General features: G+C 42.7%; 1 protein-coding gene across 3 annotated transcripts in view; it reads left to right on the top strand.

Moving 5' to 3' along the window:
- Nucleotides 1-641: 641 nt before the first annotated feature.
- Nucleotides 642-27,688, top strand: part of LOC309585049 (ras GTPase-activating-like protein IQGAP2) — a gene marked incomplete at both ends in the record, with an annotated part of 123,309 nt that continues 96,262 nt past the window's right edge. For all 3 annotated transcript variants that reach the window (XM_082301500.1, XM_082301499.1, XM_082301498.1), the window contains 2 exons: nucleotides 642-687; nucleotides 22,395-22,494. In XM_082301500.1, coding sequence (XP_082157626.1) covers nucleotides 642-687; nucleotides 22,395-22,494 — 146 coding nt within the window. The remainder of the gene's footprint in view (nucleotides 688-22,394; nucleotides 22,495-27,688) is intronic.

The raw sequence follows: 27,688 nt of genomic DNA, 5'->3' as shown, positions 1-27,688 counted from the left end.
TTTGATTTTTGGGTTTAGGACTCTTTTTGTACTCTTCTATTCCTTTTTTGGAATAAAAACCCCCTTTTTTTAAGGGGGTTTGATTTGCCTTTGTGGTTTGTTTTGCTTGCTTTTTGGTTTTTTTCTTGTTTTGCTAGGGTTTGGGGGGATTGAATTTTGTTTCTTTGTGCTTTAATTTTTGGTTTTCTGGTGGGGCTTTTTTTCCGGTTTTTGGGGGGGTTTTGTTTGGGTTTTTGTTGTTGTTGTTTTGTTTGATTGATTTTTTTTTTTTTTCTTTGCTTTGGGGCTGGGGACTAGACTGTTTTTTTTGTTTGGTTGGGTTCGGTTGGGTTTTTTTTCCTTATTTTTCTGCTTTCTGACCTGGCGCTTCTCTGCGTTTTTGTTGGTTTTTGTTTTGGTTTTGGGGTTTTTTTTCCCTCCTCTCTCACTTTCTTTCTCCCCTTTTCCTTGTTTTTTCGCACTTTCTCCCCCGCCCCGCTCTGCCCGTGCACACGCGCGGCCCCGGCCCCGCCGGAGCCGCCCCGGTGGCCCCGGCCCCGCGCGGGGCGGTCGCGGCCGCGGGCGCAGCAAATCAGCGGGGCCCGGGCCGCGCATAAGAAGGGCGGGCGGGGGCCGGCGCCGTCCTTCCCGGCGGCGGCAGGATGCACCATGAGGAGCTGGCGTCCCTGCAGCGGCCCCGCTACGGCTGTGAGTGGGCTCCTGGGGGGCGTTTCGGGACCTTTTCTTAGTAATTTCTTTTTTTGTTCGTTCCTCTCCCTTGCCTGCTTTCTCGGTTTAACACTAAAAGAGCGAGTTGAGGGCAAAATAAAACCCGCCCAGCAGACTCTGCGGCAGCGCGCAGCGCTCCGGCTCCTTTTCGGTTAGCTCGCAGCCAGCTCCGGCTGGGTTTTGAACAGGTTTTCATGGGGCTGCGTTTTGTTCTGTAACTTTCTGAACGGATTAGAGCTGTAATTCCGCATTGCAGCTCTGGAGTTTCAGATTAGAGCTTCGAGTTTTAGCGTTGTAACTTGGTGTTACAGGTATGGGTTTGGGTTGTAACTTCATAACTTGACTTATGACTGTAGTTTCAGGTTGTAACTTTGTAACCTTTGGATTATCACTTCGGAATTTCTGATTATAAAATTAAACCTTTGCTTTCCAGTTTTACAACTTTGTCTTGGAACTTTGCAACTCTTAAGTAATTGGGATGAGGGGAGACACTGTGCAGGTACTAGGCATCTCTTTTCAGAGGACGTGTATTTACTTCCCAAACGTATATTTAAGAAAAACCGCTGAAGCACCTTACCTCTTCCTGCTGCAGGGCTCTCCTGCCCGTGCTGTGTGCCGTGCTGGGATCCTGCACTCTCCTGTGCTTTTCCAGGCTCCTGTGGGCACAGCAGTGGAAGCCCATGGCTGTGCCATTGCTACAAGAAATGCCTTTGATACTTCAGGCATTGGAAAAAGGGAACACGCAAATGATTTGCAAAGTTCGCAACAACCCTGGCATCCTGTGGTCTAATGAGCAACTTCCCAGTTCTTATCGTAGTAGCTTTGTTTAAAACCGGTTCTGAAACCTCCTTTTAGAAAGAAACACAAAACCCCTTAACAGTGTTAGGGGCCACCTTGATTCCACCTAGGGCAGGTAGAAAAAGTGGTGCTTGGCAGTAAGACCTTCAGCTTGGAGAATGCCATGCTCTTCTGAGCGTTTCCCCTTATTGGTGGCTGGTTCCCACTACTGATGCCCTCTGTTGGGGCAGTTTGTGGGAACTGTAGGTTTCATTTTCCATTTTACCCAGTAGGTGGATGAGATCCTTGTGGAGGTGTGTGTTCACTGGTTACTACAGGCATAGTCTAAGTGCCCATGCTACTGTGTTAGCAAAGGTGAATATTTGCTTGTGAAGCCAGTCATCCCAGCTGCTTGTGCTTTGCACATGTACTTGGGCAGTGTCCAGGTGTGCTGCATCGTGCTCCAGCCTCAGTTTGGACAGTGTCCACTTGCCTGCAATGCAGAAATGTTTGTTGTATGCCCATCAAGACTCCAGCAGCAGTGACTTTCCTGTGCAGATCTGGCCTGGCTGGTCTCAGAATATGTGGGTCTGGACAGGTAGAAATCAGTTTGTCATGACTTCTGATACAGCCAAAGATGAAGCTTTGACTTCAAGCAAAGGGCTCATCCTTTGAGCCTTGTTCCTGCCCTGGATGCTGAGGATGATTTACGTTATTGCCAGAGCTGCTCAGAGTATTTTAAAGATCATAGGCCTCAATTATTATGGGAAAGAATGACCATGTTAAGGATGCTAAATATAGTTTTGAAGAGATGGTCTATCCTCTCGGTGCTTATGCTTTGCTATGCTTGTTGAGAGCATTTTGTTCTGGTTACCATGGAGAAGTTCATGTTCTGAGTTGTAGCCACTCTTGGTGTTAGGTCTCCCTCCCCCAGGTACAGGAGTGGATGAGAGTACACTTGTCCTTTCTACTGGCACTTCTCCTCTGACCAATAATTGCTGCTTGCTCAGGATCCAATAGTTATTCTGTCCTTCCCTGAGTGAAAAGCTGTGGCTGCTGTACCACACTTCATCCACTTCTTTATAGGGTGCAATTTTTGCTGCAGGAACATTTAAAATTACATTCCTTTCAAGGGATTAAGCAAAGGCTTCTTAAATATGCCAGGCTGATGGCAATATTTAAAAAAAAAACCAAACACCAAAAAACTATACTTTAAAGAACAAGCCATAGCCTTGTCTGTAGTGACAAGTAGGGTGCATGTTTGGTTTTTTTAGCCTGTGTCTAGAGAAATACATGTGCTTTATCTGTACTGCATTTGGTTGCCATTTTGAGAAACTGAGACATCCAGCACCTAAAAAAAAAACAAAAAAGGAAAAGGCTCTCTAGCTAGAAAGCCTACACTAGCGTTATCTGAGCTCTTAGGAAAGCCCATCATAAGTTGAAGGTTCTCTACATAACTAAAACTGCACTTTGGATTACTGGCAAACAGTTCCCTTTGTTGAGAACACCACATCTATGCTGGATTTCCTAAACAGTTAATAAGTTGTCCAAGTTAGGCTATCAAATTTCTAAGACTCCTTGCTTTAGTGACCTAGAACTGTTTTAAACATTTAACTTGACTTGGACTTTTGACTTTGGCTTCAAGCTCCTAGCAGAGTTTGTGTATTACTCTGAAGAATGCCAGCATTTTACTATCATAATTTTCTGCAATGTACTTTATAAACCAGTGAATGACTATCAGTAGCATTTCATTTTGATAACTAGAGAAGACATATGCAAATTTTGGCTGTGTTTTATAGAGTGACGGATACAACTGGGGAGAAGAACTCTCCCTAAGAATAAAACCTTGTAGCACAAAGTGAGTAACTGGGAAGACGTATCCTTAACCTAAAAGCAGTTGTACAGTACAAGCTTTGCTGATATAGTAACAAAAAGAATATCTAGAAAAAAAATTTTAGAGCTGATCACTGCCATATTTAAAGTCTGGAAATACATGAATGAAATCAAATAAGGCAGTCCCTTTCTGGGTGGGTGCTAGTTCAGGATGAGCATGGTTCATGGGAGAATCAGAGCTCAGAGCAAAATCCTAGAGCCTTCCCTTAGTCTATTAGGGCCAAAGTTTTGTGGCTTCCTGGACCACTTGTTGAAAGGTGCCTCCAAATCTGCTTACTGTTGATAGCTTTAAAGAGATGCAGAAGAGATTTCTGTTGCTGCTCCACTGAGCCCTTCAGACAGATATTTATCTCCAGGACCAACTCAAGTGAGAACATAAACTTACAAGGAAGCCACTTATACAGCCGAAACCATGTTAACAGGCACACTGCAACTGAATTTACATAGTGGTTTCCAGTCTGGCTACAGCTGTTGCCTGGTTTATTTCTCAATCCCAGCACAATCAGGAGCAGAGGTTCACAGAACTGCTGAGAATGGGGACTTATATTACAACTAGATGTATGAGCCATTTTTACAACAAAAAAGCTTTGTGCTGTGGAAGATTATGAAGACGGAAAAAGTATAGATCTCAGATGTAGCTCACAGATTAAACATGAAGTTTTGAACATGGTAAGATAGCAAATCAGACAACGGTGTATCTTTGAGAATGCTCATTTCCTGATACTCTCAGTTCCTTTATAGCTGGTTTTCCCTGAAAACTGTGTGCAGAAACAAATGTTTAAGTTTTTGTGAACTGTCTGAATGGCTTCACTGCACTTCCAGGAATGTAATGAAGGTACAGAGAGTGATGCCATGAGTGTCTGGATTTGAAAAGGATTTTAGGCATTTCCATGCTCAGAGTAGCTGAATTAATATATGCCCTGAGTCCCTGTCTACTCAGTAGAAGAAACACTAGGTGCTCCAACATCAGCAGATACTTCTGTTGGAGACACAGATGAGTCTTCACCTCTGCTGCTGAGCCCAGAAAGCTAGTTTCAGTGGGCATGGATGATGGGTTAATGCAGGGAAAAACTGACTTTGGTATCCAGCGATGAGGGCGTTGCTTGTACTTCTGGTGCTGGCTCCCAGAACTGCTACTGTTTGGCGCTAGGAATTTGGAGATGAGACGCATAAGCAGCATGAAGCTTCATGAGGGAGTGCTGCTCTGCCTGTGGAGACAGGCAGGGCAAACCTGAAGTGAAACACAGCCTACGCCTCTCTATGAAACCTAGCTTCTTCGCTCAGCAGGATGTGAAAGTTTGCAAACCAGTGGCTTTTCAAAAAGGTTTTAACATAAAAAAACTATAAATTTGTCTGCATGTCTAGTAAGTGCAGTGAAACAAATAGCTGGTTTTCAATCTAAAAAGGGGGAAAAGTCTTTTGGTAAAAGTTGTATAGGATTTTCCTAAGTGAAAACAGATGGGATTTTGGTTTTTTTTAAACTTAAAAAAAAAAAAAAAAGGCTTTGCTGTATCCTATGCATATATATTCTTTTGGGTGTATGCTTTCTTGTAGTGCTTGTGACTTATGAGAACTCTTTTCCCCTTTTTTATTGATGGGTGTTATTTGGCAACCAAATACACTGTTTATCTCTTTCACTCTTTTGTAGGTTGCTAATAATTAAACTGCTGAATGAGAACTCAAAAAGTTTAACTGCTTTGTTTAACCAAGTGCACATAATTCACTTGGTAGGAGTGGTTCTCTGTGTGCTTTCTGCACAAAGCAGGTTCATCTCCCATGAGGTTTGCTGGTAAAGAAAGGACAGAGCTATGTTACAGCATGCTTAAAGCTACTTGAATGCTGTTGAAACAGGAAATATTAATACTGCACTGGAAACAGGATTTATAGCACGTGTGAGTGTGCTACATCAAGTCCGATACTTGAGGCAGGGAATAGGAAGCATGCAGATTTTTAGCTTGCCTCTTCTGTTAAGTGGGGTTTCAATTACATAATTTTTCGAGCTCGAAGTTTGCTTGATACTATTGCTGGTTCAAGCTGACTATGTTTTACTAGGAATAACCCTACACATAAGGCAGAAAAAAAAACTCTGTCAGTGACAGGCAGGACTGGTGGGTCATATTTCAGTGTGATGATAAGCAAGTGTGCTCTCTTGTGCTTGCTCCTTGTGGGAAATGATTAACCTGCTGTGTTTGCTTCACTTGTTCGGGCTGTTTCATTGTTTTTTTGGAACCGGTATCCTTGAACTACTGCATGTTGTGGAATGAAAGTGCGGGTACTGGACGGAGAGGAGTTGTGCCTACCCCTGGCCTGGGGACCATGACTGGGGGGACAGGGGCCAGGTGCCCCCCATTCTGAGGAGGGATGCCCGCTGTATGCGCCTCATTTGCAGATGCTTGATAAGACTGGGACAGTCATTCATGGGTCAGCACTTCCTGCACCTTGGCACTTGCGTTCACCTTCAGAAAACAGCAATGTCCCCTTCAGCCTGGTGCCAGCTGGGCTTTGAAGAGGTTTGCTGAACACATGCTGCTTGGTTTTCACTGCTGGGAGGAGAAGGAAGGGGGCTGCTGAGCATCTGACACAGGGATAGGGTTGTGCTGGAGACCAAGATGTTGCCCTGGCACTACTCCAGTTGAGTTTTGCCAGTTGCTGTGGCACAGGACAAGAGTGCCCTGGTCTGCGGTGGTGAAGGGTTGGTGGGGCAGGCAGTGCCTGCAGTGTGGTGGCCAGTGGCCTTGGTAAGGTGGTGGGAGAGGGAGGGAATGGGCTGCTGAACCAGATGGTGTTCCTATAAACTCTGCGCAGTGAAACATTTAGCTTCTAAATACCTTTTGAAATGTGTAAGCACATAAACAGCCATTAGGAACCTGTGCTGGTGGCTCATATCAGTGTTGAATTACTGTTTCATTCAAATGAATATGCACTAGCAAGAAATACTTATCCAGAGGAATTATGTCAGTTCTTTTTTATCACTTATTGCCAAAGTTGAGGTCGTCCAGCTATAAATTCTTCAGGAATCAGATTCAAGAAGTACTTCAGAGCTCTGACTCACAGCTGCTGGCAAATTGCTGCCAGCCCATAAAGACTTTCTGCCTCCAGGTGTGGTCCTGCCTTGTCTGCCAGCCAGGCTCCAAAGTTGTTAGAAACTACTGTCCTCATCTCAGGTGCTTATCTTGGCCTGTGTGTATCAGACTAAGCAGTTCATGGCTTCTGCTAAAGTGAGTGATGAAGGATGTGGTCTCTGCCAGTCCTCTCTTGTGGACTCTGACCTGCTTCTTTGAAAGTGCAGTGAAAGCTTTTGTGGCATCTAGCACGGTCTTTAAACCAACTCCTACCATGCTTCAAAGTGTGAAGAGGAATTTGTAGTCATGCAGGCTATCAATCCTCTACTGTCTGTTCCTCCTGAAATGAAGAATAACCTCCTGGATTTGTGCTTGATTTATAAAACTGCTCTGTAAACTGGTTATATTTGTGGGATTGGAGCCTCCTCTTCTGGGAGGAGAGCACAGATTAATCCAGGGGCAGCTGGAATGGGAAATGCCCGAACTCTGTACAGAAGTGTGCTTCATTAAGGCAACTGCTTTTCCACAGGGTTGTAGGGTCGAACTATAGGCCAGTAAATGCTTCACTTGTGTTTTAAGGGGGTTGTTTCAAAGATGTTTTGGGGAAGCATAGATGAGTACTGGGACTACTCTGGTTGAAGTGATTAGAAACAAGGCCAAAAAAACTTGAACTAATCAAGAGCACAGATTTGTTGAGAACATGATCCTGTGTCTAGGATCGACATTTTTTTATAAGATGTTGTTTTTAACTGGTGTTATTTTGCATTGGGATCCCATCTCCTGCTTTGCTGCAACTGGTGAGGTTTCAGCAGCCTGAACTTGTCTTCAGCTGCTCTGTCATGCTGCTGAAGACAACTTCACCTCTTGCCAGCATGGATATCCAATCTGTCAGGAAGCTAATCTCTCTTAGCAGAGCTGATTTGCATTGCTGGATTTGCAATCACCTCTGGTCTCTGCAGGGGATGACTGCAGGTCTCACAGCCTTGCCTGCTGGCCGAGGCAGGGGGACTTTCTGGCCAGGTGGGACTGTTGCAGCCAGAATTTAGAGGTGCTAAAATTGCTCTGCAACCGCACCCTGAAACTGTGGGTTTGAGTGTGCTTTCAGTCAACTCTGCTGGTGGAAGAGGTGACCTTGACTCCTCCTATGGAATTATTTTTGGCTGGATTAGGTCCCCAGTCTGGTTTGCAGCATGAGCCCACAGGCAGGTCTGCCAGCATGACGTAGTAGATGCAGTAGGGATGAGCACGAACACCTGGAAGAATGGCAGGTCAAGTTGTGCTGCTGCTGCACATAGAGATCCGGAAAGTGTGCCTGTGGTGAGGCAGGAAAATGTGCAGGTAGAACTCAAGGGTGGACTGGGGCACACAGGAAGGAGTGTCACGTGCATTGCCCTGGTGTCCTCAGCTGCCTCTGCTGTGGTGCTGCTGACACCCTTGTGCCCTGTCTGCCTGACAGGGCTAGGGCTGCTTTCAGCTCTCTGTTGCCCCAGGAGTTTTGAAGTGCAGAAATATTTTTGAGGAAATCTTGTCATTACTGCTGTAATTTCACAAATCTGTGTCAGTAAAGGCTTGGCAGTGTTTGCCAGGCAATGTTACAGTGGTAAGAAAATTTGAAGAAACTGTCTGAATTCTAGACTACTCAAATAAGAAAGAAAAATAAATGCTTTTTTTTTTTTGTAGATAGTGAGATTCAAGATGCTTTTTCAACCTTCTTTTGTAGCTGATAAAATTGCTGTTGACTTGCAGGGCCTCAGAGCTGTGGGGATGAGAATGTAACTTGTGGTATGTGCTGCTTATTTCTGGGATTTTTAGTTTTTTCAAGACCAACTGATTTACCCAAGCTATAACTGACTGGATGGTCTCTATTCAGTGGTAAACAGTTCTAACATTCCATATGTTCCCAATACAGTATAGCAGAATAAATAATCATTGAAGTATCAGCATGGGTATGTTGTGGTGTAACTGAAAAGGAACATGAAGGAGTGCTGGGTAGGGCAGGGATTATGTGTAGAGGAATCTGGGACAGGGCTTTGACCAAGGAAAAATGGTCAGCTGTTTTAAAACCAGGCACACAGTAAACGTGATTTCACTATATCTGAGCTGAGAAGTTGTTTTGAATACTGCTTTTCAGGCCACAGCAGAGCACATTTCTTCACTGTGATTTAGTGGAGGCTGGGAGATGAACCAGGCTTGGCTTGGCATTCGAGGCTGCATGGCAGCTGATTACAGAAGGTGGATAGATAGCTTACCTTCAAGGACTGGATGTGACTGCCTGCTAATTTGTATCACCTGTGACTATGGTAATGATGTTCAACAAATGGGTTAGAATAATCCAGAAAATACACAGCCTTTTTACTACTTGTAAAGCCAGCCTGTTGTGCACCAACTTGTATCTACACATAGAAAATGAGAAGTAAGATCACATGGTTTTGCTGAAGATGACACAGATATGAGCTGTCCTAGAACAAAATGAATCAAATTTCTTAGTATTGTTGTTAATAACAGGCAAAACAAAGGCTGGTGTTTCCTATAATGCTGAACCATGGCAATAACACTCAGTAGTTTCCTCTTTTTTTTGGTGGGGGGAGAGGGTTTGCTTTGGTTTCTTGTTGCCACACTTACAAAAATTAAGGAGCTTCATAACTGTTTGTAGAAGTTTCTGATAAAAACAGAGGTGGATTTCTGTAATGTTCATCTGTATTCTTCTTCCTGAAACTCTGTCAGGAGGGTGCTGACTGGTAGGCTGCAAATGCTGCCCATTGACGGGCCCATCTGGACTCCCCAAAAGGATGAAGAAATGAGCAGTTAAGAAATTTGGATTCCTATAGTAGCAGCAGAAGTTGTCTCCACTAGATTCTTGGGCACATTTCAGATAACAATTGATATGTGATCAAGTTTTTTTAAATATAATTTCCTCAAGTTATAAAGTACAGACTTCCTTGAAAGTTGACCATTTGCATGAAAACCGTTACAAATTAGGTAGAAGGTATTTCACATGTGCTCACACTTCACAGCTTTTTGTGTCGAGGCCAGGAAGAGGAGGGATGCTTCTGATGAACAAAGCTTGTTGTGACTGTGGGTCTCCCCAGAAAGTTACCATACAGAATAGGAATGGTAGAAACTCACCTGGGCAAGATACTGCGGATGGAGTAGCTATATTTTTACACTGCTCCACTCCCTCTTGCAGCTGTAAATACCTCATTATAAAGAAGCTGACCATACAGTGTGAGTTGGAAACCAGGGCAAAACTTGGAGGAAGAACCGTTACAAACTGAGCAAATGTCTCGATTTTTGTGAAGCAGTGCTTCAAGAAAAGAAATAAAATGCAGCTATACAAAAGGTTATAAAATTCTGTGCCCAGTCCTTATGCATGCAAATTTCTTTTTTTGGAGAGAGACTTTAAATATTGCTAACACATAACTTAGTTTGGTGTTAAGTTTGTGTATTGTTTGTACTGTTGTTGCCGTACCAGTGATTTAATGCTAGTTATGTTTCCTTTATTTTGGTGGTCTTAATATTGCTGTTTCAAGCAAGCAAAAATACTTGTTTTGGGGTGTTTACACAATGTTTCTGATATGCTCCTGATATTTTATACACATTGATATTTAACGTTGTCACTGTGAAACTCTCATTCAAGAAAATGTGCTCAAGGTAACAAGGAGGCTGTTCTGAGGTCAGTGCTTGCTCCATTAACTCAGAAATTACTTTGAGTTATAGGGTAGACATAAGCACATAACCTGAAAAATTAAGTTATTCAGGATGCTATTGACAAAGTTTCTTTCAGGTTAGAGGAAATTTAGTAGAACAAATAGTTATACTTAGAAACTTGTGAGTGTATAGTTTGGGTAAAAATTTATCTTTTGAGTGCAGCTGTCAAAGACTTGTCCTGGAAATAAAAGTACTTGGTTTATTGATAAGTTATTGATAAGATGAGCAACATCTAGCTCACTCTGTATCTGATCATTTTGCAGTAATATATGCAATGGTAGATGTGTCATTGTCAGAGCAGTTTTGAGTTTCAGTAAATATGTTCTGGATGTACTGACTTAAAAGGTCAGGATTTGTCTGCTCTTTTCAAACCTTGCTCAAAGGCCTGTTATTCAAGGCTCAAATGTTTTGTGATTTGATTCTCTCCTATGGTTTTAACTCCTGATGATGAAGGAAAAATTAATTCACATTACTGGATATGTATGCGAATGAGAATTAAGGGTCAGAGTTGTCCAGAAGCCCTGTGGGCGAGTGCCCTGCAAGCAATGCCTGCCTGCCTATGCAGTGTGCTCCTGAAGTGACCTACTAGGGAGGACTGGGAGGAGATTACCCTGGAGCTAGCAGTATCAGCTCCAGTACTTTTGCAAACACTTGCTTATTGCATAGTGCAGGCAGCCAAGCAGGCCTCAAGTGGTAACTGAGGTCACTGCTGGCCTGGCACTGCCTCTGAGCTGGGTACCTGCACAGGTATGCTGCGTTTGCCTTCTTCCTGCAGGAATTTATCATCTCACCCATGAGATGAAGCAGGAACAAAGAAGGTGCATCTCTATCCACTGTGCCTTTCTGCCTCTATGTGGAGCAGCACAGTCAACAGAGGTTTTGGAGTGAGATTCTAGCTTGTGAGACTAATATTGTACCTCCACCCTTTATTTTGTTGTTCCTGCCTGTGCTGGGCCACATCAGCTGTAGAAACAGCTACTGAATGCACAGTGGTTTTGGGGCTTGTTCAACAAGCAGCAAAGCTGCCTTCCCAGGGGAGCCAGGAATGTTGGAGGGAGGACAGGAACTGCTATGTGTTCTGTCTCTGCCTCTGGGTGCCCAAGGGTCCTGCTCATCACCTAAACTTACTGTATCTGTGGAACATACAGCATTTCTTTATGTTCTTGTTAATTTGAAGCCATTTTTGTATTAACTGTTCAATCTCATTCTCTGTGTCTGGAGGTGCAAACTAAATTTTCAGTTCTGTTATCCCTAATGCTTAAGGTTTTTTCTCCCCACCAAGATTTAAAAAAAAAAAAAAGCTGTTGTGCCTATAAATCAAAGAATTTGAATTACAAACTTTGGAGATATTGTGACTGTAATAATTATTGAGGAATGAAAACCCAGGCAGGCAGAGGCAGATGTGTTCTTGCAGTTTAAAGCTGAAAACCCCGTGGCATATTCACATGCTTGTATTTGTATCTTGAAGGAAAAACGTGCCGCAACATTTCTGGTGTTTTCTGGAGCTCCTCTCAGAATGTGGAAAAAGTGAAGCAGATGGTTTATTCAGACCTTGGTAGAAGGACTCTGCAGCAGACTGGCTGTGAAAGAAGCAGAAGATGAATTGTCAAATGAAGAATAAAGACCAGATGTCAAGGCTGAGGGTTTCCACACTGCAGTCTTTCTCATGGTGATTTCCAATTTAATCAGTGGTTAAGTGGTGCTCTTGCTTGTGGCTTTTCCTAGACAGGTGTTTCAGTCCTCCGGAGTCTCTTGGTTCAGACTAAGACTCCTACAGCTCTACAGTCTGAGTTACTTAGTGACCCAGACACAGATTTCCCCTCAGATTCTTTTATTGCAGAATTCCTGCTTGTCATCCTCCTTTTCTGTTCTTTAAGCTGCACCTTACCACATTTCTTTAAGTCAGTTACTGTACTGAGAATGTGGTGATAGGAAGCTTTCTGGTTTCAACTCTCCAATGACCCAAGTATTGAATCCACTTGGTAACCCTTTCCTCCCAAACTTTCAGGAGGTCTGAGTTGCTCATCCCTCCCCCTCTCTTTCACTTTGCCTGTCTCTGTTCTTGTCTTCCTCTTTTATTGCATTCAAGTGTAGGCCTTCCCTAACCAGCCCCTGGGTAGTAGAGGTTTGCTACAAATGTATTTATGAATCACTGTTCTGGCCTCAAGTTGTAATGCAGATCAGTTTTCTGGCATTTTCAAGACTGAAACAGAAATCGACCAAGGTCCTGACTTAGCCAAAAATCCTGTGCAGCATTTGCAGGGCATTATCTTAATTGGCTACTGTTTAAATGGTTATCAGTCTTTTGAATGTCTACCAAGGAGCATCAGCAGAAGCAGAAAACCTTTGTCATGCTCTTTGTTGTGAATTTCAAGTAGTTTGCCTTTGGTGAAGTATAGTAGCTCTTGTCAAACATGCTTACGTTCCTCAGTACCCATGGTCCCTCTTTGTAAGTAAGTAAGCCTTGTGCTTTATTCTGGTCCTGTGTGTTGGCTGAGATGTCTTAAACAACACAATTAGGGCGATCTTACTGTTGCCAGGTCAGAGGTTTTGCTATGCAGATGGCTAAGAGGAGTGCAACAGAGGTGTGGGTAACAATGCATGTGAACACATGATGAGCAGACAGTCCTGAATCTGGATTTCGCACTGCCTGTAGTGAGTTCTGTCTGTGCCCCGCCCTACATACTGATGGTCTCCAGCCCCACTTTCCTGTTCTTCCACTCCACTTCTGCAATGACTTTCTGCCCTGCCACCATTGTTGATGGGTGGGGTTGTGGCCACAGGCAGTGGTGTGGTGTGATTACACAGAACGAAAGTTGCCTTTGGGGTTCTGCCGAAGGCTGCAGACACAGTCATCTTTCCTGTTAATTTGTGGCTCTTGATTCCAACTGCTTGCATAGGGATGAATGCCTTTTGGATTAGTTTTTTTCTCTTTGCATGATCATCGCAGTGTTTTACTGCCCACAAGCTACTTGTCCTTTTGTGTAGATGTGTGTATACATTTGACTTATTGATATACCTGCAATTCTATTCAGAGAAAAATTAAATATAAACTGCCTAATACTAAAAATAAATTTGATGGCATTTGTAGGCAAAAGACTTGCATTTGTCTTCTGACGAAATCTAATTACAGGGTTGATACCAAGGCACACTCTAGACACTAGCATTTTTCTGTCTTTTGTAGTTGCATGGTGCATTTTACTAGCCTGGCAAGATTAAACTGTCCTCATTATTTCATTAACAGTCTGCTTGTGTTAAGTTGAATTGAGGTCACAGTAGGTAAAATGTAAGGAAATGGAATCCATATGGTAAAATTTTGGCTCTTGTATTTAGGATTATTAAAGTGTATTACTAATAAAAAGCAAACAGGTAGAAGTAATTCCAGTGACATGAACAGAGCAAAAGGTAACTTTATCAAAATACATAGAATTCAAATGACAAGTTCTTTATTTAAGAAAATAGTGAATGTATAAAGGTGGCGAAGAAATCTGACCCTTTTTTATTTGTTCTCTCATGAACTAATTAATCTCTGGAGAAGGAAAGCTTGGTCAAATGTGCAATATTATTTTGAACACCTCAAGCCTTCAAAAAATTGTGGTTTTTTTTTTTCAAGCCCGCATGAAAAATGTCATTCCTGCTGTAAATATGTGGAAACTAAACAAACCTTCCAGCTGGAGGAGATACCGTGTAACCTTCTGAAAGCTGCCTTGAAGTTCGGCCATGCTACTGTGTTTGGACTAAGCATGTGGAGATAGTAAGGCCTGTTAAGTGAAAGAAATAGCTTGTAATTGGTGTTCACTGCCTCTTCAGGGTCCATTAGTCTGAGTGCTTCCTTAGACTTGTGACTTTTTTGGGAACCTAGACTGAGGGTTTGTTAGTAAATAGTGAGTATGAGTAAAGAGTGTTTAAAAAAAAAAAACAAACCATGAGTAAAGAGTGTTAAGGTCAATTGTTTAAGTTGACCTAAAAGTTTAAGGTCATAGAAAGGAGCTAGAGTTTTAACAGAATTTTTAGAGCACCTGAATCTTAGGAAAACCTGTTGTGCCTTGAACTGACCAGCTAGCAAAGTATGCAAAGATAAACAGTTACAATTGTATTAAGCAATTTCACCAAATGTTGCTGGAGACGGTAAGACCAGCAGTTAGATGTTGGTGGAAGTGGTTGAGCAATAAGCTGATACATTGCATTCCATCCCATCCGTGTAATCAAAGATGGCAACACTTGCAGCTAACTGAAAATGTCTGCGCTTTCATCTGCTTCAACTCCATTACTTTTTCTCCTTGTTCTCCCAAACATACTGAACAATTATAATGAAGTTTAGATAAAATGAAACATGTTATTTTTCTGCACAGGGTTAAGGGACGCTACTAGAAGAGATGTCCATGCTCTAGTATCATCATAGAATAAGGTAATGTCAGAGCTACTTAGTGTCTTTTAATATTTACCTCTGCTTAAGTCTCACTTGATGGTACCATAAAAAGCTTGAGGTTTAAAAGCAGAGTGCAGGATGTATACACCTGTAAGCAGAAAATTGAATGTTAAACTTTCTGGTAGTGCATGTAGTGACTTGGTCAATGCCAAAACCATCTTGTGTCTGTGGTTAAATAAGACATTTTCTAAACTTTGTGGAGATTGAAGTATCTTGAGATGTGTCTGAGGAGCCCTACTGTGTCCAACTGAAATGAAGTGGTTTTGACACTTGGTTCCAGGAACATGGAATGTGGTTGCTGTTGCATCACTGTGCCCTTGTACGATAGTCCCAAGGTCCATGTATTGCAATAGTGCTCAGTATCTGTTAATGGATGTGGCTGGCCTTGTGGTAGCAGAGACATAAGACTGAAATAAGACCTTTATCAAGGAAATGGGAGGAGGAGGAGGACTTGGGAAAGTAAATGCACAGGAATGAGGTTCTATGAGAAAGCTCAGGGGAAAGACTGGTTTAGCAAACATTTTTAATTTTACATCAGGATGTTTTTTACTGGATGTCTGTTGTCAACACTCCCATGCTAATGGTGCATGTTTGCTTTCCCTGTTTGCGCAGTGTCTGGCAGTGAGACCTAGTCCAGAGCAGTGGCCCTGGAGATCCTGTGTGTCACACAATTTGTGAGAATGGATAATATCCCTCTGCTGGCCAGAGCATGCATTTGTATTTTTGTTTGAAACTATGAGCCTGCATGCTTTGACAATGAAATAACTAGATTAGGAGAGATACAGCAATTTTTTAAGGGAGGGAGAGAGTAGTTCAATGTTGGGAACTTTGAAAAATGGCATATTGGACACCCTTATACTTTAATTAAAGTGTATTAGTCTACCGTCTCATGTGAATCTGGCCTCCAAGTTCACAGCTGTGGTAGGTTTTTTTGTGCTTGCAGTGTCTGCCTTTGTCTAGAGCCCTTTCTTGGAGCAAATGTTCAAGGAATGGACTGAATGCCCTTAACTGGAGACACAGAAAAAGGTTCAGGCCATCTGGTTTTATTACTGTGAGACACATGCTAGTTGCTTGCAATTGTACTTTTTGACAGAAGAAGTCTATAGAAAGCTGTTTTCATCCAAGCCTTAAATTTTTCATCCAAAGATAAATAACTTCCAGCATAACAATAGACCTGTAGGTAAAAAAATACCTTAACAGAACACCTGTAATTGGTGTTTTGTGCTGTAAAGCCATTTTTTCATTGTAGCCTATTGGATTATCTCTGTTCACATAGTTATAGTTGACATAGTTTCTTCTGCATATTTAATAAACTGTTACGTTAGATACCTGCAAGTTGATATTGGGAGTGGAGGCTCGGCGGGGGGAACTCCATCTGCTTGTAGCTTTGAGAAGTGTCGTTCTGATATCTGTACATATATCTTTTCCCTGTATTTTGCAGCTTCCTGCCAGTGCTCTGAGCTCCTGTCCTGTTGCAGTGAGGACAGCTCAGGGAGCAGTGAGCCTGCCTCAGAGCATTGCCAGCTCAACCTGCTTCAGGTACAGGTCTTGGCTGGTGCTGTGTTGGTGCAATGACAGCATGTGAACTGCCAAACTAGGAGCAGCCATGGAGTTGAACTGCCAAAGGCAGGCACTCCTGGGGTGATGGATACCTGAGAGTGTGATTTTTTTTACTAGGAATAAAAAGATGAATTTACTGGCCTCTTTCAAACTAGGACAAAATAGGTATATATTCTCAAATAGCGTAAGTTATTTGAACTTAATACTGTGTTTTAAGTCACAGTGACCGTAAGGTTTTAAGTCACTGTGACCATCTAAAATGCAACTAGCTTCTTCTTGAAACTACAGCACTGAATTGTGATGACAAATGCTTAAGGTTCTCACAGTACAGGGAGACATAAATGGGATGCTGCCTAGAGCCTGTTGTACTGGGTTTGGCTATCACTGGAACTGGCTGTGGCCAGCGAACTGTGGCCAGTCAGTTTTTGTGCAGGAAAGGCTCCCGGGCTTTTGTTTTTGTTATAGCATGGCTCTGTCAAGTACTTTTGAGTGTATTAATACTGGGTAGGGGATATGAGCTTGGGAGGAGGACGCAGGAAGGTGTGAGGGGGACATATACAGAATTTGCAGAACTTCTGGTCAGTGGACTGAAACACTGCCTTGCCTTGCTTACTGTGTGGCTCGGACAGCAGACAGCTGAGACTGCCAAATGTGGTTTAGCTAATGTTTAATTCAAACACTCTAGTGAAAAACTTTTATCCCGGCATTTTACAGTATTTTCTCCTGTATCTTTCTTCCCCCCCCCCCCCCCCCCCCCCCCCCCCCGTGCAACCCTGACTTTACAAATTCTATTCTATCACTGTAAGAGGATTTTGTTCTCTCCATCATCTGTTATGTCTTGTTCATTGAGCTTCCCTGTTGTGGTGCCAAAAGAGCTCTCCTCCTTATTGCTCACGTCTCTCCTGCCATGGGAAAAAGCCCCTGGTGGCAGGAAATTGAGGGGGATTGGCCCTGGGAAATAAAAGCTTCTGTTCCTTTCTTTGCCTTCTTCAGTATAAGAAGTCCTTTGGTATGTCTGTGGCAAATGCCTTATTAGAGGGTCTGCCTGCTAGAAGCAGCCATGTGCTGTTCTTGAACTATTGCAGATAGTCGTATGTCTGAGAGAAAATTAATGACCGGGAAACCTTAAGTGCTGTTGTAGGTTTTGCAGGGCTTTTTTCCAGCCTCAGTTTTTCAAGATAACAAAAACTCTTTGGTAAATGGTTGTACCTGAATAATTTAAGGATTATGCCTCATAAAGTATTCTGTAAATTTGTATTCAGAAGTTGTTACAAATGTTACTTTTCCTTGCTCTTTTGTTACATATTACAGAAATTTTAAGTTTAGCATAATCTAAAAGTACAATCCACGGATCCATGACTAATTTGCAAACTGTTGCAAATTAGACCTGTGAAACTCCTCTTAGTTAATGTAAACTCAAACATAAACTACTGTGACCAGCAGGTCAAGGGAGGCAATTATACCCACTCCACTCCAGCCACATAGCAGCCCATCTGGAGTGCTTCATCCAGCTCTGGGGCCCCAGGCACAAGAAGGACACGGATCCGTTAAAACGGATCCAGAGGAGGAGGCCACAAAAATGATCAGAAGGCTGAAACATCTGTCCTGTGAGGACAGGCTGAGCAAATTGGGATTGTTCTGCCTGGAGAACAGAAGGATCCAGGAGACCTTATTGTGGCCTACAAGAAAGATGGAGAGGCACTTTTTATAAGGCTTTGTAGTGGTAGGACAAGGGGGAATGGCTGCAAGCTGAAAGAGGGTAGATTTAGATTAGCCACTAGGAAGAAATTCTTTGAGTGGTGAGGCACTGAAACAGTGATTAGATTTCCAGTAAACTCAGTATCAGTGTAAATTATCCCTGTGAGCTTGGGACCTCCAAAATCCTTGTCATGAATGTAGTATGAGGGTGAACTCTGGACTGGATTACATTTACAGAGACAGTACTTGTTTTTAAAATTCTTGTGTAAAGTGACCACATCTATGTGAACCTGAAGTTTTGATTCTCTTTCCAGATTCTGTTAGTTCTGTTCATGGCTCCAGTGGCTCTTGTGCACCTGGGTGGATTGCTAGTTTCAGTAATAATATTGCATCTTCAGAAGTGGTGGCTCTATTTCTGAAAACTTACTCAAATCCAGAAATTCAAAATATTTTCATGTTGTCTACTAATGCTGAGTCAGACTTAGTCAATCCTGCAGGCACCATGATGGCTGTAGGTACGTGGAGCACGTTGGGTTGAGTTGTCAGCTCTGTGGTCAGCAAATGACATAGTTCCAAGTTTTGCCAGCAACTGGAGCGGCTGTCTTGGATCAGGGCACATCAGAAAGCTTTGCAATTCATAACCAGACCCCAAACATCAATTAGTCCTAGATACTGCCTACACAGGACAATTTTAGAATGAGGAAGGTGCGTGTGAGTGCAAGGTGTCAGTTGATGGAAGATGACCAAGTCTCTCAGTTTAGGAAAACTCCTTGGTAAACACTTTTGTGCTAAATATGTAGAATATACGTATGTAGGAAGCTGTTAGGAGAATGTTATTTTATTTCTGTTGAGTCAGTTGTGGGAGGAATTAGAAAGTTGGTGCACCATACTGAGTACTAGCATCAGTGTCTCATGTGTGGCAGTTTAAGCTTTAGTATTGCTCACTGTTCCATGTGTTTCATACACACTCTTCCTTTACTGTTTTTTTTAATGAAGAAATGTCTGAGTGAACTTGGTGTCTTAACATGTTTTGTGTCTACTGACTGTTGGCTAACAGGATGACAACATCTAAAATGAATTGAAATAGAGAGCGTTAAGGCTAGCATTTGTATTAGTTCTTGTTGGTTGTCCAGATGCACTCTTAACATTCCCTCTTTGAGGCAATATTTTAGATTTTTCCTCTCCATTTGAAATTAAGCCATGTAATTGATGAATTTAATCGTAAGATGTTGTTGAGATGCATTTTTTTTCCCTCTGTATAGCTTAGATGTAGAGTGTGCCTTGTTCTATGGCATTTGGATCTTTTCAGCGGGAACATTTTGTGTCAGGATCCTGCTTGGTAGAGTGAAGCCCAGCCCTGATTGTACTGCCACATGACACCCTTTATTGCAGCACTCTCTTCCTTTGTGAGCTGAGCATTATCAAAAAGTTACTGATATAGCAGAAATATGTTTATTCTTTCATCAATCTTCCTAGTCTTCTGACTAATACTTGCTCTGTTAAGCAGAAAGACTGAGGTTTCTGTCTCCAAACCAAACTTGTTTGTGTGCTGAACTTGGTGCGGCTGGCTTGATGGATGCTCTCAGGTTGTTTGAAGAAGGATATATGCAGGGCTCTAGTCAAAGACTGAAGCCCTTGCCAAAATATATTATTATAGACTAGACTTTAAGAAGCCAAGTCTTCAAAGTAATTGCCTCTACACCTCAGTCCTGAGGCCACCTTTATCCTGCAGGTTGTCATTACTATTTCTAAAATTGTGTCTGCAACCACTCTTGATGTGATAGCACAGTTGCTTTGAAGCCAGTATATGCTAGAGGGCAAGTATGTAATCATTATTGGAAGCTGGTGTTGTAAGAGACTCCTCCCAAGATTAGCACTGTAGGTGTTGACATTCCCTGTGCTCTTTATTTTCACTGCTCAAATACTCAGCCTGGAAACTTTAGCTGTTTTGGCCCTGACAGGAAAAAAGTCTGATTTACAGCTTATGAGCTGCTGATACCTCCTCTAGAAAGGAGCTGGGTTTTCCACTTCCCAGTGTCTACTTGTTCTTGAATCTTGCCCTTTCCTCTCATTGTTGCAGTGTTGGCTAAGCAGAACAACTATTACAATTCCACAATATCTGTTGGTGCCTTCATCCACTCTCATCAATCTTTGTAAATAATTTTAAAGAGGGATTTGAGGCTGGCCAGGGCTGCTTGATCTGCGATGCCTTTGTTGGGGATGGGAGGCACCCATGGATGTGCAGATCCAGGACTAGATTGTAAAGCATTAGTGTTATTCAGGTTAATTCCTAGACTGATACTTATCAAATGGGTCATGTGGTTTTCCTTCACCTACCTTCAGACAAGTTGCCTTTTTTGCTGCTTTGCTTATGGCTGTGTTGAGCTGTCTTTGGAGGGCAGGAGTAAAGACTGTTCAACAAGTTAAGAGGAACAGGGCGTGGGAATTGTCATGGGGGGGTATTGGCTGTCCCACCCTAGCTGACAGGACCATAGCCAGCTAGGACAATCAGCTGGGCTCTTCTGACAGCACTTGTCTCCATTTATGAGCACTCATAGCTGGGAGAGCTTCTGGAAAGTGGCCCCAGATATCGGTCAGGAACCCTCTGCAGCAGAGGAGCTGTGTCATGGAGTAGGAGCAGTCTGTCCTGGCTGTGATGATGGTGGTGAGGACAAGAGCAGTACTAGAGGAGCCTCCATGGCCAGTTTGCCAGGCACAGTGTTTTACCATCTGCATCCCATGTTTGCCTCCAAACTAATGTTTTGGTTCATGGCAAGTGATATCCTGATTACAGTATCTGAGAGCTCATTTTAGAGTGAGTCATGCTTATTGGAGCTACCAGACTTGAAAGAAATTCTGAGCAAGACATGTATTTGTTTGACTGGTGTATGAAACATCTGGGTAATTAGGAAGAGCAATCTTAAAAGCAAAGGAAGATGAGACACATCAACTCTTATGTGGTCATTAAAACTGAAACTATGAAGCTTGAAGCAGCTATACAAGACATTAACAAATGTATGGTAGCATCAATCCAAAATGTAGCTGAGTAGTGTAGTTTCTTCTGTGTCTTCAGTAAATGCATGTGGGATAATTTTTCTGACTTTTTTTTTTTTTTTTTTTGAGGTACAGGTTTCAAAGTATGCAAGTACTCGCAAAGCCCAGAGTCCTGCTGGTTTTAAGTGCCTTTTACTTGAGTTGCCTGTATCCATGACCAGAAAGTGTTTATCCACTACTTGAAACAATTGTCAGGGAAAAGCTGAGAACTTGCTCATGGCATGCGGGAGTCTGTGTGGGAATGGAACTAACAAAGCATGTCACAGTGCATTTCAGGAGAAGCAGGGGCTGTTGTGTTTTTACTGAGGATGTCATGATGTTCTCAGTTAACCGACTTGTGGGCTGCCACAGAAGGTAGCTGGCCCAGCCCTGAATTTCCGCCCCCTCCCTAGTGCCTGCACCATTGTGTTTGCAAATGTGCAGTGGCTCAGATCAGGGAGTCAATTTTCCCAGAAACGGGTCTCTTTAGCAAGAGCTGCCCCTTGTTCTGGTTCACTGATGCAGCCACTGGGTTGCCAGCTGTGACATGAGAGGTGATGTGAATACATGGGTGAGAAACATGAGGGAATGGAAGACCCCATCTTTTCACAGAATCGTCAAGGTTGGAAGATATCTTCAAGATGATCTGGTCCAACTGTCAGCCTAGTACAAACAGTGTGTCATCTTGGTAACTGATTTATGCTGAAGGCTGTTTCCGGAAGTCTCACCTGCTGTGGCTGAAATTCACCTACAAGTCAGCACTACAGTATGTTCCTTCAAACTCACATTTGGAAGAATTGGAGAGCTGCTCACAGAGGCCCCCTCTGTACTCCACAAGTAGAGAGAGACCAGTCACTGGCTAGTAGCTGTAAATAATTGGGGTAATTTGCAGCTGGAGATGTGCACAGACATCCTTAGTAGACTGGGAGAGTGTTTTTATGGGAGGTGATGAGGTTGCAGCAGCAAGTAGGAGAAACCACAGATGGTTCATTTGATTACAACCCTCATCACCTCCATCAGTGGGAGGCAGCTCAGCATGTTGCAGTCTCATGGGTTCCTGAAGTTGTAACCAATTCCCACGTTGTCCTTGAGATACCTTTGCAGTGTGCTGTCTTTGTCCCTGTTATTGAGGATCTGCTTAGCTTGGGGCTGCTCCACCCACTTCTTGCCTTGAGCTTCTTCATGAGAGTCCTCAAACTTCTCTGAGGATGTGTAAACTGAAGCTGTGCTGAGTCCCAGCCTCAGCCCCCCATGTTTGAGTGCTCCATCCTGCCACCGAACCAGGTAATGGCCTCACTGCAATACATGCTTGGTCTTGAGGAAGTGAAACTTGAGTTCACTGAAGAGAGAACAGAATACTCTTGGTGACCTAGACATCTTTGTGCACCACTAGAAAAAGCCTGTTTTAAAGAGAAGCGATAGCTATTTTAATTTCCCTTCTTCAGCAATTCACCCAGGTTCTAAGTAAAATTGCTCTAAAAATCACCCAGACTTATGTGTAACTTGATATGGGTTTCTGTTTGCAGCTATTGTGGATGATGAAAGGCTTTCTGCAGAGGAAATGGATGAGAGGAGGCGTCAGAATATTGCTTATGAGTATCTGTGCCACTTAGAAGAAGCAAAAAGGTAAGTAAATGAAAGCACACTTATTTCTGGCCTTTAAATTCAGATGTTCAGGCCTGTTGTGTTCTTGAGCATCACAATTTTTAATTCAACATCTTGAATTACTTGGATGAACTGAATGTTGGAGTATCATAGCACTAGTATGAGAAACTAATGCCCAATATGAAAAGTCTGATTCAAAGAAAGAATTTGAAATAATCAAGACAACATCCTGAAACTGGCTGTGGTGTCAATTTTCAGCAGAAGTAGGGGCTGGATAGAGGCTGTAGTTTTGTGAGAAGCTGAGTCAGGCTTATGTGATTAACTGGGGAAAGTATTTTGCTCCTGGCTCTGCGGCTGTGCTCCCTTCTTGGTGCTAGTGCTTGTGGAGCCACTCAGATTGCTAAAATGGCAGAAAATCACCTGGGCTCTTACTGGTTTAATGATCAATATCGTCTCAGTGTTACAATGGTAAGTGCAGGCAGGGCAATAAGATGGATTCTGCTCTTGCTTCAGTTCCTACTGGTCAGCAGTACTCATCTCTTGAAGCAACAGCCTGTGATGAAACACTGATTTGAAAGTGCACAGGGATTTGATCACCTTTGTGCAAATGCACTGTGCTATGTGCACTTCATTCTCAAAACAAATATTTAACATTATTTTCATAATTACTGAGCAGGGAAACAAGGTACAATATGCTTGTGCTTTTGAAGTAGCTTCATTATTGTATGTAAAAGCATATTTTATATTCAGTCTGATCAGACTTTTTCAAAGATGCCTATTATACTCATGTTATTGTTATTGGCACCAGTGGTAGTGTCTTGCTTTGCTCTGTGTTTGTTGGTGTTTTTAGTTATAAGCTGTATTTGGATGAGTTTCCCATGAATTTCTGTTGAGACAACAAAACCTGAACTACTGATTAGTAGTGCAAGCTGTGAAACTTTAGTGTGAAGACAAAGCATAGAATCTTTGTAATGGAGTAAACCAGTGTATTTCAGTCAGTAATCTACTATTAAATTGTGCTCTGGGCCTTGAATCCACAGTTTCCCTCTCAATGGCTGCCAGTGGTTTTGTCCCAGGGGCATTTTTACAAAATCAGCCATTCTTTCTTCCTCTTCACTACGCTGCTCCATTTGGTGTAGCAAACATTACTTCCTTTGCTCTTTCTTCCTCTTTCTCCTGCAATGGTTCCCTGTTCAATTATTTAAGATGGCAAGTGTCTTCCTGCTGCCAGGGAGGACTGACCTGCTCCACACCTCCTACTGCCCCCATCTTGCAGTCGCAAGAGATTGCCCTCAGTCAGATGAGTCAGCTTGCTATGCTGGCAGGGAATTCTTAGCCCTTTTGTTGAGTTAGTTTTCTGTGGTTTGGTGAGCTGACTGGTCTGATCAAGGGGTCAGAGGAGAATCTGTGCAGGCAGGAGGAAGGGGATGGGGTGCAGCTGCACACTGGAGAGAGGGAAGGGAGTAGGCTTCATTTGTGAAGATGTTGGATCAGCTCCACCGTCTCAGCAAACTTCAGTGAGTCAAGGTTTGATTTTACCCAAGGTTTCTCTTGGTATGTTGCAACTCACCTACCTGTTGCCTTATGGCATCTAGTCTCCAAATTCAACCTTTTCTCTTCTGCTGCAATTATTATGCTTTTTCTTCCTGTCTCTCTTCAGCCTTCCACTTTCCCAGGGCTATTTGTCACTTTGAACTCAAGTCCTCTAGTTAATTTGAAGCAGCTCCCTTGATATTTCACAAGGAAATGTGAAGTTATTTTTACAGCTAATGACTTATATTAGCATCTGCTATGAGTAACTGCCTCCCCTTCCTTGTATTTATTTTCATAGAGATTCTTGCCACTAGCAGTTTTCTAGATGAAGCATTCCCTTAGCTCTGCAGTCCATGACAGGACTTCATATCCAGGACAGTTACTCCCAGGGTTGTTAGGTACCTGGAAGCTTTTCTGGATCTCTGTTTGGAAAATCAGAATAGACTAGTACTGTTAAGTGATTGTTACTGCATGAGGTGGGGATGAGTTTTGCAGTGTAAGGAGCCTTGAACTTCCCCTTATCAAGGGACTGGGCTGTCATGGATGGATCTGATGTGGCAGCACAATGCTGCTGGATGTCCGGTCCTCTGCCTCAGTGCGCTGGTCCCAGTGCTCATTAGAAAGGAAAGGGTGGTCGTGCTGGGTATGGCGAAGGCCCTGAGAGTGCTTTTGGGTAGATGGGGCTGCTGTGAGAAAAAGGAGTGTGTGAGGGGGAACTTCTCCCTTCACAGAGAACCCCGGAGGTAATTTTGTTGTACTATGAGACTTTGCGCTGGGAATGGTCTTACCATTGTGGAAACAACCCAGCAACAAACATGTACAAAATAGCTTGCTGAAACAAGTAGAAGTGCCTGTGTCTCATTGCTGTGTAGCCCCTAGCTTCCCCAGGACGTGACTGATGTTGTCCAGGGTGGCTGAGCTAGTGTCAGGCCCAGGCTTGGATGTCAAAGGCACATGGCCATGTTTGTCCCAGCTCCAATGTGGCAAAATGGGAGACATGAGAAAATTCTGTATCACTCCTCTCTGCGTGGTTATTCACTTTGTGTGCTTGATTAGGGGTGAAACACATTGGTGTACAATCCTTGTCTGTACCTGCATGATTATAGCATTTTTGTTGTCACTACTAAGCCTGAACAAAACTGGGGACTCTGAAAAGTGAGAGAGAAGCAGAGAGAGCAACAGGGTCATAATTCAAATGAGACCAGCTGGGGAGGCTTTAGTGCAGGCTACTTCCTCAGCACATGGTGGGTCCTGCCCTTCAGCTGTGCTGGGAGAGCGCTTTCACAAGAGCCAGCTGGTGGGTTGGCCATCCATAGTACCAACAGAGGGATTTGGGTTGGAAGGAATCTGTTAAAGATCACACAGTTCCAACCACCCTGCTATGGGCAGGGATGCTTTCCACTAGACCAGGTTGTTCCAAGCCCCATATACCCTGGTCCTGTATATTCCCAGGGGAGGGGCATCCACAACTTTTGCTGCAGCTGAATGGAGGTGTCCCAGTTGGATGCTCCCCAGCTCTGGAGCAGCACCCACGGGAGGTGCAGGGCTTCTTCCCCTGCTGTGTACTTGTGGCAATGGGTCTGAGTCAGAGCAGGCAGGATGGTGCCTTTAGCCCCAGGTGCAGCAGCTGGTTGTGAAACCACCCAGAGCTGTGCCTGCTGCCTGCTTGCTCACTGCAATACACTCCTGGATGACTATGGGGAGTGGGAGCTGCCTTCATGACATATTTAATCTTTGTCCTGAGTCCTTGGAGAGGACTTTTTAATATTCAAAACACTGTGGATATCAATGACAATAAATAGATTCAAATGAGTACATCAAGGTGAGTTTTTCCAATTGACAGCTACTGAAATGACAGCCAATACTGTTTTAGATAATAAGGTCTATGGAAAGACAATGTGTTTTGGTCCATACTGGAGAGTAATAAATACTGAAATAAACAAATAGCAAAAGATGAGGCAGAACATGACCTGGACAACAGTATGTCAGGAGGCATATTTTGTTTCTCACCGTATTTGTAACCAAAACATTATGTTGTAGCAGCTCTGCATTTTGAAATTCCAGAGTTAATTAAACTGGCAAAGAATGTGTGCTTTCAGCTGCTTTTCAGATCACTGTTTGCACACTTAATTCCTGTACTCCAGCTTTAATAAAAACTTGGCAAGTTTAACATGAAAGAAGAATCCTGTCACTGGTAGCTGATGCTTCTGCTAGTACCTTCTGAGCTAGACACAGTGTCTGTTACACCTATACAGCATAGGAAATTATTTTTTAAACACAATGAGCAGGCCTGTAATAATCTGCTGAGGTCAGTAAAGTTTGATAGGGTGTTACATTTGATATTGAGGAAAAAAGATTTTTTTTCTGTTAGGGGCAAATCTTTCTTCCTGAAATTACACATCTGATAAAATGAGGCTTTGGTTGCTTATATATATTGTTTGATTTATTACTTTTGCCTTTAAGGAAAGTCTCTTGCATACTAAATGAAAAAAAAACAAAAAGGAGCAAAAAATGGATAGTATACTGTGTCCTTGAACTTCTGAGAAGAAAAAATCAAGAATATACAATTAGGAATAGGGATTTTCTCACTTCAAGAAATGTAGCCATGTGTGCCGCTAATAGAAGTCCTCCAGATGTTACCCTGACACATATCCTGTATAGTTTGGAAAATTGTACTATAAAATAGCAAAGATCTAAGGTGGGCATGGACAGCTGTGTCACAAGCCCTCATGTCTTCTTGAATTTTAACAGATAATATTTACTACAGCGTCCTTCTTTCCAAAGGAAATACCCAACACATCAAATTCTGCCTTGGGTTTGGCTTTTGCTGTTGCTTGTCTCTTTGCAGATGTGTAATTACGGCACTGTAAAGATAATACAGATTTGAAGGATTTAAATTGTGATTGAAGCTTTGGCATATAAAGCAAATCAAATTTTCAGTAAATGTGTTGTGGCTGGCTAGGCTTATAATCATCCATAATTAAGTAGATACTATTTCTCTTGGCTTTTTAGAAATTATACCTTTTCATGATAAGATTGAATTTGAACCATGGAGCTCCTCATTTTACTAGCCTTGACTCTCCCTGAATGAAATGGAATATACTTTGTTTCACACACTATATTCTGCAATTTCATAGCCAGAGCTGCCAGAATTCTTTTTTTCTTTGCTCAGCTGTGCAGTAACTTGTGTAAAACACTGAAGATCTAGCTTCAATATTAGGACAATAAAGACACAGTAAAAGAAAGCTATTCAGGAAAATTTTTTTTAAGTCATTTTTTTCATTTTGAAAAAGTAAATTCTCATTCTTCCCCAACTTCTTTTCAATAGAAAAACAAATTATCCATTTGTTTCCAAAACCTGCTTCTTTCATAATGTTGGTTTTTGTTAATTGTTTTGCAATGGCTTGTTGCAGTATTGATTGCTGAATGAAAATGTACGTGCAGTTTAATATACTTAAAAGGTCAAACCCTGAAGTGCTTAATTGACACAGTTTCGCAGTACCATAGCACAGTGGAAAGCTGCAGTTGCCAGGACTGTGAGACTGTGGCTTAGGGGGCCACTCTGTTTCTGGAGAAGGTACCAGAGTCCTACAAAGACTTGGTGTACTACAAGGGAGGTCTGCCAGGTTTCATGTTGCTGTTTCTCCAGGAGCAAAATTATGGCAACCATTCAGCCCTGGCA

Source organism: Coloeus monedula (genome assembly GCF_965178545.1).
Source record: "Coloeus monedula genome assembly, chromosome: Z".
NCBI classification, from domain to species: Eukaryota; Metazoa; Chordata; class Aves; order Passeriformes; family Corvidae; genus Coloeus; species Coloeus monedula.
Note: the sequence above shows the minus strand (reverse complement) of the source record. Positions and strands in the feature narration are given on the sequence as shown.